Raw genomic sequence first — 18508 nt, 5'->3', positions numbered from 1 at the left:
TGAACTAAAAATATATATGATAGACAGGCATAACACAGTTAACAATATTAAAAATCTTTATTAAAAATTATACATTAAACATATATACTGCTATAAAACCATAAAGCAAAAAATTAAGCATACCATACATCCAAATTTGTAAATATATAAAAAAAAAAAATCAGACATTAGATGTTACAAAATATAACATTAACAAATGTTAAAGTTTACATCTCGGCTGTAGTAGGAGAAAAGATTAGTGATAGATTTTGTCCTGTTGGACTGTCCTGCTCCAGTTATTTCAACAGATTAGAATTCTTCTTAGGAAACAACAACGCAATCACCGAAAGTTTTGTATTATCATTTAGCCTGATAAGTGCACTTTAAGTCTGCCATAAATTCAAATCAATGCGTTTTTTTCATTTGTATAAAATGTAGATTTTCAACAATAAATTTCAAGAAAATAACACACGCTCATTTAATCAATGACAATCTAAGTCATAATAAAAACCCTTTCACAAATAAGCAATTTGCTAGATGGTTAATTATTGATTTAAATTAATAAAACATTTTGATAGGATGTATTTATAAATGGACTGCATATATAAACTTCAGATATGAGAGATCCATTACTTCACAGGAAAATATGTCCCCAAGAACTGTGTACTATATGCACTCAAACACTTCTGAAAATGCCAACATAGTATAACATCACAACATGTGACTTTACTTGAATTCAGTTCATTTAACCGTATACAACAATAAGCTTACCTCATATTCATCTTGTAATTTAAAATATAAATTGAATGAGTGTACTCTGAAATGGCAAAACAGATTTGTTGGGATTGTCAGTCAGCACTATGTCAATATTTATCCCTTACAGCCTGAGGATTAGTACTGCGTGCTATGATTCCGTTCCACACAATTGAGCATGGCATTAGATTAACCGTTTCAACGTTGATCGGATCTTCTCTGTCGTTGCTTTGTGTGGGGGGGGGGGGTCTGTGCCAGCTGAGGCGGCTGGCCCACATTCTGGTTTAACCTCTTAATATGACCCCACTTGACATTCAACCACAATATAGTGGAGTACACTATAGGAGTTTATAGGCCCTACATTTTCACATAATTTTTCAAACAGTTTGTGTTTTCTATCTGAAGCATATTTCTATGAAATTCAAAAGGCGGTGTGTTCAACTAGTCAAGGGTTTACCTGCAACATAAAGCCACAGCGACACATATAATACAAACTACTTTCACAAAGTGCAATTTACCATGTCCAATTTCATTTGAAGCCAAATACTGTATCTGCAAAGAATTAAAGATACTTTGGTGTTTTATGGCAAACACAACGCACAATGGTTTGCTGAAGTGTGTGAGTGTTTAAAATTCTATACAAACAGTATAATACTAAAAACATTAAGAACATCAAAAATATGACTTTATTAAAAGCTAAAATATACCTTCATTCAGCTAACATAATCGAGAAACATTTTTGCTTGATAACAAAATGTGTTTTCTTCATAAACAGAGGTTTCTTCATGGTGAAAGAAATGATATATGGCACTATTAAACCTAAACACTCATGGATGGATATTAATAAGACTACATTTAAATCTCATTTTAGCTTCCACACACATACCGTTCACTGAATCCCAATATCTGCACAAAAGGATCTGCGCTTTGGACTGCACCTTCTGAAACGTACATTGTGTGAGTTTCAATGTGAATTATTTTACCATGGGTTTCATCAGGGACAGATGCACTGAACATGAACCCAACTTTATTCTGCGAATGATTCACACACAAGATAAACATTTTGGTTAATAAATGAAAACAAATACTGTTACCATTTGGTAACCCATCCTTGAATCAGGGTATGTGGCTGTACCGCAAACAAGAACCAGGTTCTTAAAACTGATTTAGCTCTTGTTCCACAGTGACACTCACCTATCTGACTGTAGGGCAAAATCTACTTTCAATACAGGTGCAGCAATGCCTTTTGGGATTGAGCTGTGCTTGTCCACACAGAGTGGTGTCCTTCCTGCTTTTTGTTCAGTTAGGCGTCAGGGTTCAAGCGCCGTCCAATCAGGCGTTGGCTTTGGGGAGCGCATTCAGCTTCTACCGCCAACTGGAAAACAGAAAGGAAGGACAAGGTCTGTGTTCAGTCTGAGTTATCATGAGCGAGTAGGTTTGTCTTTTCTTTTTAACCTAGAGGAGAGGGGTATGACAGACCAAGTGGGAGTAGATGAGTGTGGAAGGGTTGTGTGTGTTTGGGATAGAACAAGAGTGTGTGTGTGTGTGTGTGTGTACATCTGAGTCAGACAGAGATTCAGACAGACACACAGCCCCCCCGACACAAAGACACACACACCTGCTCTTTGATGTAGCTGTTCCCACAGGGTGCCAGCCCTCTGAGAGCCAGTCCAACGATGAAGCACCACACAGACACTCCAGCCTCAACTGCTGCCAGGAGAGCACAAGGGATCCACAGTGCAAGGGTGGTGTCCTGAGAGACGGGAAGAGATCGGAACATGGAGGAAAAAGTGTGAAATAAAGAAACACTACGATGTCAAACATTTCTCCTGTGATGCTTTTAAGGAATTTCATGCCTCAAAAGTTGCATTTCGAATTGTGCGACAAAGATCTAATTGGGGGGAAAAATGGAAAAGTGCAAAAGTATGAAGTGAGATGAAAATGTAAGAGAAGAGTTTAGACTCACATAGATTCGTGTGGTATCAAACGGGCATCTGGCGCTGACAGGTGACCGGGCGTTGATGGGCACCTCTGTGTCATTGCATCCCAGCATCAAACCGTCACCATTGTGGGCAACAGTGATACTTATGGCCAAGAAGAACCCAACGCAGCATGCCGCTGAGAGCAGGGCATTCAGGAATGATGCAATTAGAAGTCCTATTTGCTAGAGACAGAGAGACAAAACAATATAAAACAGAAGGGGAGGTAACTATTGAATCGACACAAAACCATTGACTGGAGTGATTAAATCAGTAGTTGAAAACAAATTAATGTCTTACGAGTTTTAACACAGGAAGGTTCCTTGACACCACAATGGCAATAATCCCAGTGGCAATGCTCTGGAAGATTCAAATGACAAGATGATTGTTTCAGCTTCAGTAGGGTACATTAAATGATGTGCCAGAAGTAGTAATCCTGGCCCCGAGGATTTGAGGCTGCATTTTTAATTCGAGTGCCAGGCTAAGTATATTTCAGACACAAAGTAAGTCTCACACAAATAGTCTTACTAATGACGCTAAGTGAGAAATGGAAAGCAGTGCTGGTAAGCTATATTTTGTAACTTGTCTTTTTGTTCTTTCTGTGCTGTAATACCCCGTGTAGAGTACATAGTATGGCGCACATTTGACATTAACAGCATCTCATTATCAACAGCTGCCAGTTTATCTGACACTTCAATCTAATGAAGCCTACCCTGGAGCAACTAACAGGTTTGAAAAACCAGCTCAGTTATAATAAGAGGCAAGTTGAGTCTCGATTGCTAAGAAAAATACACACCACTAGAGGTTCTAATGCACTGAGCCCAGAAAGTCACAGGAAAGAAATAAACATAGTTTTTTCATAAATCACCAAACTCATGTTAAAACGTTATGATCAGGATTACTTTGCTTTTGAAAGTTCTGTAAGCCTCTTGGTGCACACTGCAGATTTGACATAGGAACAAAGGATGACTGTCTTAACTATTGACTCACCAGCAGGCCAGATGTGACTGAGATAATGTTGGCTATGGTGTATTCAGTGGTGATATGCTGGCTGGGTTTGGAAATGTGGCGGAGGACACTGCCATGGACAATAGCTCCAAGAATGAAGTTGATATGGCCAACCAGGATGAGAGTTAATCCCTTTTTCATCAGCCTCCTTGGCCCTTTGTCCTTATCTGGATGACCGAAATACAAAAAATACATACATTTTTTATATTATTATTAGATAGAGTTTATATGATCTAAAACATTCCTTGAGTGAAAGTTTGAAACTGGTTGATTAGAGGGTTTCAATAAATTATTCTACCTTTCACAACTGTGTTGTACACAAACATAGTTACACAACAACAATTCATATTCATTCATTCCGTCTTATAGCCAGACTGATACTGGATTTTGAGGGCCAACACTGATACCAATATTAGAGTTTAAAAAGTCAAACAAAGACAAATAATCCAGTTAAATTACTTCTTTCTGTCTTGCTTTACCCATATGCATTTATACATTTGTGTGCTTATATTTCACGTACACATCTATTATATATACAGTGCATTTACATCACCAATATCCAAAGGCCTATATTTTGTGCTGCAAATATATTTAATGCCATCTGTGATGTATAGACAGTAACAGCAGCATGATTTTCGTATGAAACTTAAGTCAAATCTTGGGCTAAATGGTCACAAACATTACAAACTATAAACTTACAACAAATGAAAAATGTGTCCATTTGATTCAAGTTCTGATAAACGCAACTGTCTTTGGGTGCCTACAGTATGGATTGTTCAACACTACATTATACTGTTTGCTTAGGGATGGACATGTATTTGCATAGAACGGCTACACTCACACTCACCGTGGGTGGCTCTTTGTGTACTGAGGGATGTGAGGAAGCAGTGAGGGTATGACGTGATAGTTTACATTTAAATTACTAACCTCTTTTCTTTTCGGTCTATTTTAATGCTGACAGGACATTTACTCTAGGATAAAACAAGAGTAATTCATGTTATATTCACACCGACACGCGGAGATTTTAGAAGTGAAACCATCCTACCTGCAGGCCAGCGGTCAGTTACGCTCGTGGAGGGAAAACTAGCGTCGGACACACACAACCTCCATAACGTTACTTACCGAAAGCGAGGCGTTTTTAATAACAAGTCGTGATAGAACTACTCACCAAACGCGCACATCACTGTTGTGTCGGACGTTTTCTCTTTTTTAATAAATGAATGACCGTAATTTTCGAGCAACTGTTTAGAAACAGAAATTCCCAACGTCCCTCTGTCCACTTCCTGTATGACGTCAGGAAACACACCTGTGAATTACCTGCGTCTTGCTGGACGCCGAGGGGCGCAATAGTCGTTCCACATTCACTATAAGCCTCTTTGTTGCATCATTCTCACTACCGGTAACACTATCAGTCACAAAACCTGAAACATCTAAACACACAAAGCAAAAACAAAACTTCATATATGTACAATGTATAAAATGACGATTATAATAAAGTTTAAGTTTAAAACTTCCTTTTGGACCTGCTAAAAACAACAAAGTGAAGAATTTCACATTTATTTGAAAGAATATTCATATTTAGCAGATTCTGTCAGGATACACGTCTCAAAGACACACATTTACTGACACTCATGTCATACACAAAATAGAAGAATATACAAATATTACCAAAAGCTCACATCCTCGAGTTACGGGCAAAAGCTGCCCACCCTGTATGATTATTTAATAACCAGTTTCAACACCACCAATAATTTGGATGGAAAATATAGTACAGAAAGAGACAGAGGCAGAGAGAGAATAAAGCTGGTCTGGTGATCACATTGGTTGGTTTTTAACACTTCTCCATACATGAAGTGCACTTACATTCTCCTGGCTGACTTTAAAACATATCTTTGGAATATACAATCTCAGCAGTTCACAAATACAAAACAAAATAAACGTTGCGATGGACTACACATGTATGTATAGCAAAAATGCAGATTGGAGAACATTAGTAGCCTGAGTAAATTTTTTAAATACTTCAGAAATATATGAGTGGAGATCATTGGATTAATATGATCTCACTGGTGAGGTGACTAATTTAACATCACAACTAATCAACCAGCAAAAGAGGAATGTCTGCAAGTTAATAAATTAGTCTTCAATTAAACTGGCACTGTAATTATAAGACCAATCAAGTATAGTCTCAATAAAATGCCAGAAAACCGGTAAGTTATTATATCGAATAGTATCGTAACTGCAGTTTTTTCTATACATACTGAGAATGTTATATTTTCTTTGCTTTCTTCCTGCCTGTTTAAGTTCCTGAATTGTATGAGTGTTCAGCGACAGTAGTACCAGTTGGCCACAAAGAGTGCTGAGCCAAAATTTCACAAAATAAACTGCCTGATTCCAATACAAGTCTAAGAAAGACATATTTGATGTAAAAATTTGTATTCGAATTTAGGAGCCTCTGCGCTCTGTGAAGGATAATGTCTGAGATCCCAGTTTTTTTTAAACGGTGATCAAATGCAAACAATAGCAATAGAAACAAGAGACGTTGTGTTTTGGCTCAGACTCTCAACAATGTGGTCTCTGTGTGAAATCACAGTAAACATATGGGGAATAAGTGAAGGAAAACACATGCTATACAGTGTCTTTAACATAAATAAAACATATGAGGCTCTCATACAGATGTATCAGGAAAAGGCTAGGTCCTCTTTCTACAGCATATGGCAGCTGAGTTCAGTACATCTCACATGAATGGATTTTATAGGAAGAGTAACATGTGTGAACCCAACAAGCAGCAAATGGTTAAACAATGCATAAAATAATACAAACAAACTGAGAAAAGAGGACTTTAAGGCATGTGCGTAGGCCCGGCATAAGGCAAACAGTAGAGTGAAACATAAAAAAACAACACAAACAAAAATTCAGTAACACTAAGTTCACAGTACCTCAAAATAACCAAGTAACCACAATCCAGAGAGAGGTGCCTTGACGGCTGCCTAAAATGTGATATGCAGTTGTGCACATACATTTTGTTCCTTATCAAAGGCTTTTAAAAAATATATATAAATGGGTATTTGTCTATTATAAAGTCAACTGATAAAGCTGCTTTTGCCATCCATATGTAATTCAAACTATTACATATATTTAACCTGCTGGTGACAGGATGGTCAAACACATTAAAGTCAAAGAACCGGGAATGTTGATATATTTCATATTTTTGCAAAACAAAAGGGAGCCGTTTCATCCCAACACAGAAAGGTTGGTTCAATACATAAACACCTCACACTAAAATACAACTGGGGCTTGAGGAAAAAAAGCGGTTTTAAAAAAGTAAAGCTGTCAGTAATTGTGTCAGTACTGTTGTCATCAAGTGCCTGTTGCAGCATTAATGAGGTTAACAGCCAATGCACTCAAAGAAATGAAACACATATTTATGTATATTTTGACTTTTAAAATAAAAACGTGAAATCAATCCAGGTGGCTGTTTTGGAGTCACCTGGACTCCTGGATAAATGCTTTATGTTAAAGGTTTTCTGTGCTTTTGGAAGTTTTAATCCCTGATGCAGAGGAAAAATCCCACCCTTTTGGTCACATTACCACCTAAGGCTTAGTAGAAAAGACATTTTTTTTAAAAAGCACTAAATATAGTCATCGTGTTGAGTAACCAAAAAGAACATGTAACAGGGTTGAGAGAGAGTGTACTTATGAGACAGTAACATAGTTGAGGAAACTGTTGCTAGTGAAGAGCTTGGCTGAAGGATTCTTCTAGTAGAGCGGCTATTTTGTTTTGGTCCACCTGTGAAGAGAAAACAACCATTTCAACAATCCAGGAGATTACAGGTAACAGATAAACCAGTCTGTTAGAGTAGACAGTGGAGATACAGCCCAGCGTTACAGCTAAGACACACTGACAAACAGGAAGTCAGTCCAACAGGTTTTAAGTGTCCATGAAATCCATTAAGAGGAGTTAAGTCATTAAGACAAATGCCGACATATGCTCTCACCCACAAAGATGAAGTGACTACATTGCATTAACGTGGGTAGGTAGGTGGGCACAACAGTACATATGTAGCAGCGAATGTGCTCTTAGAGGCGTAGTTGTGTACGTGTTGGATGGTATGAAGAATAGTCAAGGGTCACCTCACCTTTTAAAAGAAACAGAATTTTCACAGATTGGTACAAAAATAACACGCTCACCTACAGAACCACCCACACACGTTTGCCTGCAGCTTTGCACAGACAGACAGACAGACAGACAGACAGACAGACAGACAGACAGACAGACAGACAGACACACACACACACACACACACACACACATCGTGAATCTCTCTTTAACACACAAAACACCCACCTCACTGATTAAGCCCAGCTGCACCAACTCTTCAGCCATCTCTTGAACGTTCTCATCTGAAAAACACACCAGTACAGTTAATAGAGACATGTAACATCACCTTGACATGTCACTCACCATCTCTCATGGAGTTATGCAAACACTATAAATACAACCGTACCTCTGAGAAAAGGTCAGGCTTAGGGTAAATACCATATTCAGAAAACATGGTCCAGATGCTGCTTTTAAATCCACATCCCCCTTTAAACATGAAACACCATCAAACAGCCGTTGCTGCTGTTGCTCTTGGCATCTCTGAACCCATTTTTTTCATTTGGTGTTACCATTTTTATTTTCCTGTGGACGTCTAGAAAAGCGTAAATTAAGTGGTATCCAATACAGTTAAAAAGGACAAAGAGTCTAGAATGGGACTGATCTGGAAGGAAACTGGAAAAGTCAACATGTTTCAACCAGCATGGCCCTCATTAGTGCATGATCTGTTAAAACATGTCAGCTTTTAAAATATTTCTCTTTAGCCTTACTATTAAGGGCTTAATGATTTCATGAATAGCCCTAAGCCTCTTCTCCTTTACTCAATTTTAGAGTGCCCAGAACTCTATTTCTGGACTAATATTTTTACATTTCTTCCAATGTTGTAATGAGCCCTGTGTTTGTCCCAAAATCCTAATTTTCCCCTAGCTCATCAAACAGTTTAACCCCAAAATCATCTGTAAATTTCAAATAAGACTTCTTTCAAGAATCAATTATACATGAACACATCTATTTACGAAGTAGAAAGGCAAATATTAAGATTTCTACACCAGCAGTAGTGTCAATAATCCTGTTAATGTTACAATGAAGCTACAAAACCTTTTAATATATTAAATACCTCATGCTCTGCCTGAGCTGTTCCTCTGAATGTACATCACATGAAAGTGTAGAGATTCACTTGAAAGTAAAAGGCAGTTTTGCAGGAAAGTCAGTTCCCCAAAAAACTGAACTACAAGTGAACTACAAAGGGCATCAACAGCAGTTTAAACTATATATATGCAAAATTGCACAAAATATGGAAACAAATGGGAAAATACACTCAGAACAAACCAGCTCAGAATTTCTGAAATAAAATGTTCCATAACTTTTGATGCCTACTTACTCCTGAAAACTTTAAGATAGACCTTCACAACCCTTCTTTCAGTTTTTTTAAATGAATGGTATCTATTGCAAGTGTTTTTAACTTTTATTTTAGTTACCGCCCATATTAGGACATTCTTTGCTTGTGCTCAGTGAGCCGAGAAATTGCCATGGTCTACCGAACTATATCAGGAATGTAGCTGGAGCAAGACAAACACGTGGCGGAGATGGAGCATCCAAAAACTTTTGACATTAAGAAAATAAAAACACCAGCAACCCACAACTAGATGACAAACGGATTGATGCTGGAGCCGAGAGAGAAGCTTCCGTGCATGTTTGCGTCTCGTGGTCTAAAAATCACGTAACTAACAAAATACAATTTAGTTTTGAGTAAAAACTCATGCTTCAATTGTGAAACGGTTTCAATTGAAGGCAAAGGGGGGTGAAACTGAAGTGGCTCAGTTTGCTTGTGACCCTGCACAGAGCACTTTTGGACTTTGGCGTGTTGATAAGTAAAGCTTTGAAGAATATCCCCTGATATCAGCAGGAGGGAGTGTTTACAAGGAGGGGAAAGAAAAGAGGACGAGGTGCGTCTATGATGTGAAGTTACACTATGTGTGCCAGCGGTATTAAGGTGTGAGTGTGCAAGAAAAGACATATGATGTGAGAAACAGAGGAGAGAGAAAGAGCAGATGAAGTACAGAGTGTGTGTGAGCGAGTGAGAGAGAGACAGGGAGATGAGAGCCTGGGAAGAGATGGTCACATCTTGACACGGGAGGTGACAGCTGTCAGCTGCAGCCTTTCACAGGCCCGGCATTCCCCACACGCCTGCAACATTACACATGCCTACCATACCTGTGTTTGCATGTGCACATTGGATCATACTGCCTTCGTTTTTCTGACCAATGCAACAGTTGTGTTGTGTGTTTTTTTTCCCCTGTATTAAATAAGTACGTAAAACATTCAGAATTTGCCATGAGGAGTTATTGTTTTTTCCCCCCACACAATGTTTATTTCAAGCCACTATGGCCATTTAAGGCATTTCTAAGGTTTTCGTGACACATAAGCGACAGTTAGTCTCCCTGCCTAAAATAGTCTTGCTACTGTATATTGTGACGCCATCCAAGTTTAAACCCTCTCTGGAATCTCACTTCCCTACATGCTTCAGTGCACACATATGGAGAGGCAGTGTATATCGAAAATCTGTGTGTGGTAAAATCTGAGACTACGGTGGATTTAGCAATGCAGTAATTTATACAGACATAAATCCATCGTAAATCATCTCCACCTAATCAAATCTAATCCTACCGTTAACCCTAAACCCAAGCTGTAAACCCGAAACTGTCCAGATGGATACAATGACTACATTTCATGAACATGAACATTGTATGCTTTCTTTTTTTCAGCATACAATTTCACACCACTTTTGATGGAATGAAACTTGACTTTGAACTTGATTTCAGCATTAATAAAGCTGTGAGGAAATTTTAGGATGTGGGCACGATAACAAAAAATAGTGACTGAATCTTGTGTCAGTGTGTGATAAAGGGGAGGGACTTACGAGGTAATATGTCACAGCTTAGATGTCTATTCAGTTTATCCTCCAGTTTCAGCAGTAATGTTAGCTAAAAGGAGAGAAAGATAATGACAAAATGATTATTATTATACTTCTGGACTAACAGATGGTTGGAATATCGTGTTAAACAATAAATAATTAACCAACAAATACTATTGCAGAGACTTACATGATACTTTGCTCCCTCCTCGACAGATTCAACGTTACACTGCATATGAATGACCTGCAGAAGAAGTATGAGAATCTAAATATGAATGGTTTCAGAAAAGCACTCTACTCTACTACAGCAAATACACAGTATACATGTTGATTCAGTGACTGATCGGGAAAATTCAAAATTGTTAGCATCAGGATGATAACTCGTAAAATGCCAGCATTGTGATTGTATCTTCCTTTTGTAATATGCAGCATAATCAGTAGTACACACCCGTCGTGTCTCGAGCTCTGCAGGTTCGGGGGTGGGGGATTTTACCAAAGGGACGACAATGGGAGATTTAACAGTCTCCTGTTGAGGCTGCTGAGGACAGGGCAGCCCGAACGCTGTCATTGGATAGATACCGTTCCTGATTCAGGGAAGGAGAGATAAAACAGAGTTGGGGAGAGGTGGATAAAACATAATAGATGGAATGAAAGAGAGGGGAGAGAGGAGTTGGACATGAGATGGGAGTTATATAAAGTAATTAAGCAACAATTATGATAAGGTTTGAGGTAAGGAAAGTCAGAAATGAAAGGAGAGATGAAAGAGATGAGGTGGAAAATAAGAGTATTTAACTAAATCACCTTTTTGAAACTACATTATATATAATAAAACCAAACATGTAACAAAGTACTTTGTTTCTCTTTCCATATAGTCAAACTTTGACAACCTTAATTACAAATGCGTACCACAAAAGTAACACGTCATTCAATAAAAAACAAAATAGTTTCAATTCAGTACATTTAGTTGAACCACAAAATCTGTGAAAAGTCCAGGGCTCATGTTTTAGGGTATTATACCGTAGCTAGATTATTAATGGGAGATTCATTACAATAGTCAGGTGGCTCAGTACTGCCCTCATGTGGCCGGATAGTGTTTCTTTTTGGGGTTCAGAGAAATTGAGAGTTTGCTTGGACTCTTGCTGCTTTCCGTCTTACCTCACATCCTCCAGGAATTTATCAAGCTCCAAGGCAGGAAACTGTGAAAGTCTACAGAAGAGATAAAGTTAGATGCTGCAGTTTGAAATAAGATAATAAGCTTTCCTACAAACTGAGACAATCCTTGAGGATTTATTTATGAGCAACAAAAAACACATACCAACAAACAATATTAATAATAATATTTTTTCTATGTTTTTTCACTTGTCTGCCATTATATTGTTATTCATATCTTCCTGCACTGAACATATTGCTGTTGTAACAAATATCTCTATCTGAATGACTCCTGTAAATATTTGTGCTGTATTCAGCTAACTGACATTTAATTATGGATACATTACATTACATTACATTACAGTCATTTAGCAGACGCTTTTATCCAAAGCGACTTACAATAAGTGCATTCAACATTGGTAATCAAAAGAACTACTAGTCACCAGAAGTCATAAGTACATTTCCTTTCCAAACAAGCATCTAAGAGCATAAAGCAGATACCAGCTTCTGGCCCTTACTTGAGCTGAAAATCCTCTTTCCTCTCAGCGACGACCAGGTCGGGGTCCAGGTTCTTCATAATCTCCTCCAGGGCATTCTCAGGAATCATGTCTGTACAATTATAAACCATCTGTGATTAGGTGATGCTGGTAGTTAGGATACATCATTGGTGGCAATTGAAGACGTGTGAGAGGCAAGAAAAAGTCTCATGAGAGCATATCCCACTATATCTGCAATTTCTTAAATGTACTTCTGTGTGAAAATAACGTATTATAATGTGAACTATACTCTCTATATCTATTTGTTTCGGTCTTCACCAACCCTCAAAAAGAAAATTCTGGCAATTCAGCCTGCAGGATGTCGCCTTTGTCTACCTTCTGCTGTGAGAGCGCTATGAGCGACCTCTTTTACATTACCCATAACCATATGATCAAGTGTTTATATAGAAAAAGGTGATTTCTAATTGGATAAAGACACATCTTCCCACTCAGCAAGCTCACAAGTTTTAAGCTAGCTCAAGTCACTTATTTGGTCAGTCTTCTCTTTAACAATTTCATTCTGATAAGAGCAAATCAAAATGAATCAAATCTGTTATTCTGTGTCTTTTTCTATTTGTGTTTTAAAGACTCACGGTGGTGGCTCACAATACAATGTGCAGCCAGCAGTTTCAGCAGTGGTACTTCAAACAGAGCTTGGTTGAACAGAAGCTCTCGGGCTGTGGGCCTTGTACAGGGATCACACTCGAGGCACTTCTGGATTAACTCCTGCAAAAACAAACATCTGGGTCACACACTTCTGGACAAACGTCTTGTATGCACAAATGGGAATAAACGCTTAGACACATGAACATGCAAACACATCGTCCACTCTCGCTATCTCACCCTCTGCAGTGGGTCCTCCAGTAACTGAATGGCGTTGTTGATGGCCTCCTGAGACACTAAAGAGGACTCTCCGTTCCCCTGGATTTCCAAGAGAGCCATCTGCAACACACCGAACATGTTAACCTATTTAAGAAAGGACTCAAGCCGTCCTATAATGCACTATGGGTCACATCTCACCTCTAAGGCACACATGCCAAACGAGTAGATGTCTACAGCCGTGGTGACATCGTCAACAGCTACAATGAGAAAAGGAAGAAAAAGAAAAAGGTCCAGATATGATATCATAGATATTATACTAATATATATATTAAATATGCCCTTCACCTGTCAAGTAGCAAGAGTTGGAATCAAATGCTTTATCAGATTAGTCTTGTTCAATTCTTTGAAAAGATATTTTCAGATTTAAATCAATCTTAGCTCTTGAAGAGTTGATCGTGTTAAGACAACATTTAACACTGTAACACTTAGAAGTCTGTCATTTTATGTTACATAAAAAATGGTTTCATAGAAACACATATTCATTAAACAACGGAATTGTACAATACCACGCCCTACTTCTATTGTGCTATACCAATATATGATCTTCATGGATAAAAACAGTCACATCTTCTGACATCTTTCTAACATATCTGTATAATCCTTTACTCTAAAGGTCAGGACACAGTCAATATCAGTAACAACAGAAATAAATATAACGTGTCAGAACGGTCAAGTCTACCTCCATATTCTGGGGCAAAGAAGTGCAAGTTCTTCTGTTCCTCAGGACACGTCTTCACGTGATTGTTAATGGTGTCTGGAGCAACTGCAGATGAGACAGGAGGAGAGAATATGGAGGATATATAGATGTAAGATGGCGAACAGTGAGAGAAGTGAGTAAGAAGCAGGATTCGGTAGACCAAGGAAGTTGAGGAAGACGAGAAACAAAATATGTGAAATATTCCCCCAACATTGTGAAAACTGTATTGAGGGATGTTGTGAGTTTGGAGGCTGCTCGTTAGATAATGGAGAACGAGAGCAAAGAAGCTTTTGTGGCTGCAGTCACTGCAGTACAAGCAACAGTTGCTTTCTAAATTAAAGTACACAACACTAAGGATGGGAAATATATCGATAACATGATATAAAACAAGATATTGTCTTAGATTTTGAATGTCCAAATATCGCAGAAGTGTCTTTTCCTGGTTTTTAAGGCTGCATTAAAGTGAAGTGATTCATTTTCTGAATTTCTAGCTTATTTATTTTATTTTGCTTTTACCTATTACTATTACCCATTATTATCTAAAACATCACAATATCATTGCAATATCAACTCATTGAGGTATTTGATCAGAACTATTGTGATATATGATTTTCTTCATATGGCCCAGCCCTTTATACCACCTTTGTCTTCATCTAAAACATTGCGTAAGCATTATTGCAGTACAGTAGAAACTAGAAATACTTTAAATATTTTCCCATGTGTGTGTTTCCTTTTGTGTATGGGTTGCAATGATTTATGTTGTCTGTTGCTTGTTTCTTCTTTGCACTGGAACTGATCTACCATGCTATAACAACACATTACCACCAACTCTGTATAATAATAATACATCTCGAATTTCTAGGAGGAAAGTTGCGTGACTCTATACCTGATCCAATCTTGATGAGCCCGTTGTGTTGGATGAAGATGGTGTCACAGGTCAGGTTGCCATGAATGATGGGAGGGTCACATGAGTGGAGATAACTGAAGAAAAAAACACCCACAAATACAAACTTCATTAGGAAGGGAATGGGTTGTTTTTATTGCGAGTGTTTTTTTCATCAAATTTAACATAATGTCTGAAAGGGTGAGACCAACCTGAGAGCAGACAGGATCTGTGTGCACCATCTCTTCCAAGCCTGTAGGACCATACACCTTATCAGAGCTCTTACTAGCTGCTTTCCAATATGGAGTAACTATTACTTACATATGTGATTCCATAACACAGTATATTTGCTAATTCTTTCTTCGTTTTGCCAACAGCCAATTGCTAATTAAAGCGTCAAATAAATTATTCATCCTCGCTTTGGAAAGCTTGAATCTAATCAATGCTGTGATAAAAGGTCAGACTTTCATATACCATTATTCTATTTAATTCTAATTTACATACAATCAGTTATTACCTTTTCGTTCATGGCTTTATGATTCTTCTTTGTCTTCTTTAGAAACTGTTTCAAGCTTCCTGATGACATGTATTCAGTGATGAAAATCACCTGAGGGAGAGGAAGAAATAAGGGGAAACTTCATGTGCAGACATCATTCAAATAGAAATAAAAAGATAAATAAATACTTATTTAATTTTTGAAAATTATTTTATTTATGAAGACTGATAAAAGTATCAATAACAAGCTCAGGTCTGAGACTCACCCTCGCCCGGTTCTCTTTTGTGTCGGCCCAGTACTTGTGAAATTTGACGATATTTGCATGTTCCAAATGGATCAGGTTATCAAATACTGCCTTCACTTTTTCCTAAACACACAGGAAAAAACTAAATATGATCAATTATATAATATGTTATAACACTTATTAATCTAAACACATTTTGACTCTTCTGTTCCTGATTGATGAGTAATATGTCTGAGACAACCATTCATGTGAACAAACTATAAATAATAATTATTTTCTCTCATGTTGTCAAATATTTTTGACCTTCTTCCAATAGGTGGCCAAACCCTCATCTCACTAGGGATGTGATATTACACATACAAAAAAACATTCAAAAAAATTAACCGGCAACTATTTTGATGACTGAGAAATTGTTGAAGTCATCTTTTAAGCAAAAATGCCAAACACTCCCTAGTTCCAGCTTCTCAAATGTGAGGATTTGATGCTGGTCTTTTCATATTTGATAGTAGATTAAATATTACTGGGTTTTGGACTGTTGGTCGGAGAGAAAAAAAGCATTTGAAAATGTAACTTTGGGTATTTTTCTGATTGATTGATCGATCGATGATGGAAATAATATATTTCTGCAACTCTTTAATACACGATGCGAGAAATAATGTGACACTAGTAAAATGTACACAGATTATCATGTTTACAAACCTGGACAGTCTATAACTGCTTTATAACAACAGGACTTTTTTTTTTTACTTAACTCAACACTTTATTGTAAAGAAGCTCCTTAGATGCCAACAACCATACACCACTGACTTCCCTAATTCATGATCCTTACACTATGTCAATACTATTTTTCAGGGAACCTCTTAAACTTCTCTGGCATTGCTCGACACTGGTTTTTCCACATTGCAGACCAAGAACTGCGTCATTGTCACCACTACAACGTGTTCGTGAACACCATCGTAAAATACGTTTTACCCAATTGATCTTAATACTTTTGATCCTGTATACGTGCATGAATTAATGAGGCACAACAAAACATTTTGGGGTGAAATCACTACTACACTTTAGCAAGTATCTTTAACTGTTTTATTCCACACTGACTCACCTCAAGCAGTTTGAAGTTCTTCTTCTCTGAGATCATGACTTCATTCCATACTACTTCGACCCCTTCCTCTGTGTCCATGGCCAAGTATGCATCATCTATCCCCGGGACATTACGCTGATTCACCTACAGTAGAAATGAACAGAAAATAGCTTATGAGATAACATATTTCCATCGTGACATGAAATACAAGACACAAAAACAGTTTACATAAGAATAAACAGAAAAACTTAGTATACAGCCAATACCATCATCCTCCTGTTTCAGCTCATGTGGTGAAGAAACACTTGTGCTGTTAACCCTAACTTCAGCATATGAACACTTAACAAAGATATGCTGTTTGAAATGAACCCCTATCAGATGAAGTAAAGTTTTGAAATACTACTGAACCTGATCAACCACAAAAAGACAAATTTGTAAGGAGCAAACCTGTTCTTCCCATTCTAAAATCTATTGATAAGTTTGCTGTAAAAAGTCATAAGAGTTCAGATTCAGAATATTAATTTGCTTGTTTTTGTCTCACTTAAATGTAATCTAAAATGTAATGCAGTGTTTAACAGTAGGAGAAGGATCTACATCCCAATATTACAGCATCCTTTATTCCAGTCTGGTATACATAGTCAAGGGACAAAAGTAACTTTGAGTTTTGATTTGTGCAGAGAAATGTGATATGTCTCATAACAACTTATACCTTCAGGATGGTTTGAACAGTTGTTAATTAGTCCATGATTTTCAGTCGATACCATCAAAGCACAGCTTCCTGGCCGCTCTTACCTCCTCTCTGCGTTTCTGCCAGCGGCCGCAGGGACTCTCTTCCAGAATGTCTGACTCATCTTCACTCTCGTCCTCATCCTCCGTTGCTGTGGTGGCTGGAGGCTGTATGCAGGCCACAGACGAAGAGACAGATGCTCCACCTTCTACCTGTTGAACATTACTGGACATGTGCATTGCTGGAACCTCTGGCTTGTTTCCCTCTGTACCTGGAGCGCCTACCTCATGTGCCTCCAACATCATGACACAGCTTGTATGCTTGCTCCTGTTCCTGGGCTGAAACAAGTTCTAGGAAGCCTCTTTCTTGCTCTCTCCTCTCTGTTTGAGCTGCTCACACGTCCATTTTATTCTCTGGCCTGGCTTTTTCAAGGTAGAGCTCAAGGAGGGGTGGGGAGGGTGGGGGGGATCTGTAAACAAATGACACATGTTTAGATTCGTAGCCTTGGGTAACAACATAACAAATATGACCTTTTCTAACGTAAAGTAGCACCACCTAGCTTAATTAGTTACCTACTGAGAGACGAACTTATGTCATAAGCTTTATTAGTAACGTTAACTGTTACAGGACACTAAAACATCAGTCAATCAAACGAACTAGCTCCCAACTGTAGTTACTATAACTGTAGATGTGTGTTGCTAATGTCAGACGTTAGCTTAAAGAAGTTCAGCCTCCCAGTCCTTTGCTAACTTTCCCCCGGCTAACAAGCTAATGAAACGTAAATAAACAAACAACTAACACAAAGTTAAGTAGCAATATATAAAAATCCTACCGTGGAACAGGAAACTACCGCCGGATGAAGAGCCTCGGGTCACATACTGATGAGAAGGCAGTAAAAGGAGATGCTTTTAGACAAAACATGCTAGCTAGTTCGTCATAAAATATGTTGTTGAGTTTCAAGTCCCTTTCTCTTAGCAGAAGTGGGAGGGGCGGGGCAGCGGTTCAGGAGCGCTTCATTGCTCGTAGAAAACGCAGTGGTGTCGAGTTACTGCTCAACCTGCAAAATAAAACACACATGAAGTTT

At 38.0% G+C, this 18508-nt stretch overlaps 2 protein-coding genes across 2 annotated transcripts; both read right to left on the bottom strand.

Annotated features, from left to right (window-relative positions):
- Window positions 1–42: 42 nt before the first annotated feature.
- Window positions 43–5003, bottom strand: krtcap3 (keratinocyte associated protein 3). The gene is made up of 6 exons (XM_068730586.1): window positions 4888–5003; window positions 3702–3886; window positions 3012–3071; window positions 2699–2896; window positions 2351–2485; window positions 43–2107 (listed from the first exon to the last, which is right to left on the bottom strand). Exons 1-6 carry the CDS (start codon window positions 4898–4900, stop codon window positions 2036–2038), a joined length of 663 nt encoding a protein of 220 aa, XP_068586687.1. The 5' UTR covers window positions 4901–5003; the 3' UTR covers window positions 43–2035.
- A 257-nt stretch (window positions 5004–5260) lies between these two features.
- Window positions 5261–18383, bottom strand: LOC137887695 (nuclear receptor-binding protein-like). Its single transcript, XM_068730862.1, has 18 exons — window positions 18257–18383; window positions 17490–17893; window positions 16719–16841; window positions 15638–15739; window positions 15394–15483; window positions 15089–15129; window positions 14880–14974; window positions 13976–14059; window positions 13435–13493; window positions 13258–13356; window positions 13008–13140; window positions 12397–12487; window positions 11885–11935; window positions 11178–11313; window positions 10920–10973; window positions 10736–10799; window positions 8065–8120; window positions 5261–7506 (listed from the first exon to the last, which is right to left on the bottom strand). Exons 2-18 carry the CDS (start codon window positions 17727–17729, stop codon window positions 7447–7449), a joined length of 1578 nt encoding a protein of 525 aa, XP_068586963.1. The 5' UTR covers window positions 17730–17893; window positions 18257–18383; the 3' UTR covers window positions 5261–7446.
- Between the last annotated feature and the right edge of the window lie 125 nt (window positions 18384–18508).

Source organism: Cebidichthys violaceus, unplaced genomic scaffold (assembly GCF_023349555.1).
Source record: "Cebidichthys violaceus isolate CVI_PGR_0920_01 unplaced genomic scaffold, fCebVio1.0.p SCAF_5, whole genome shotgun sequence".
Classification (NCBI taxonomy): Eukaryota; Metazoa; Chordata; class Actinopteri; order Perciformes; family Stichaeidae; genus Cebidichthys; species Cebidichthys violaceus.
This window is presented reverse-complemented; position numbering and strand designations above follow the sequence as displayed.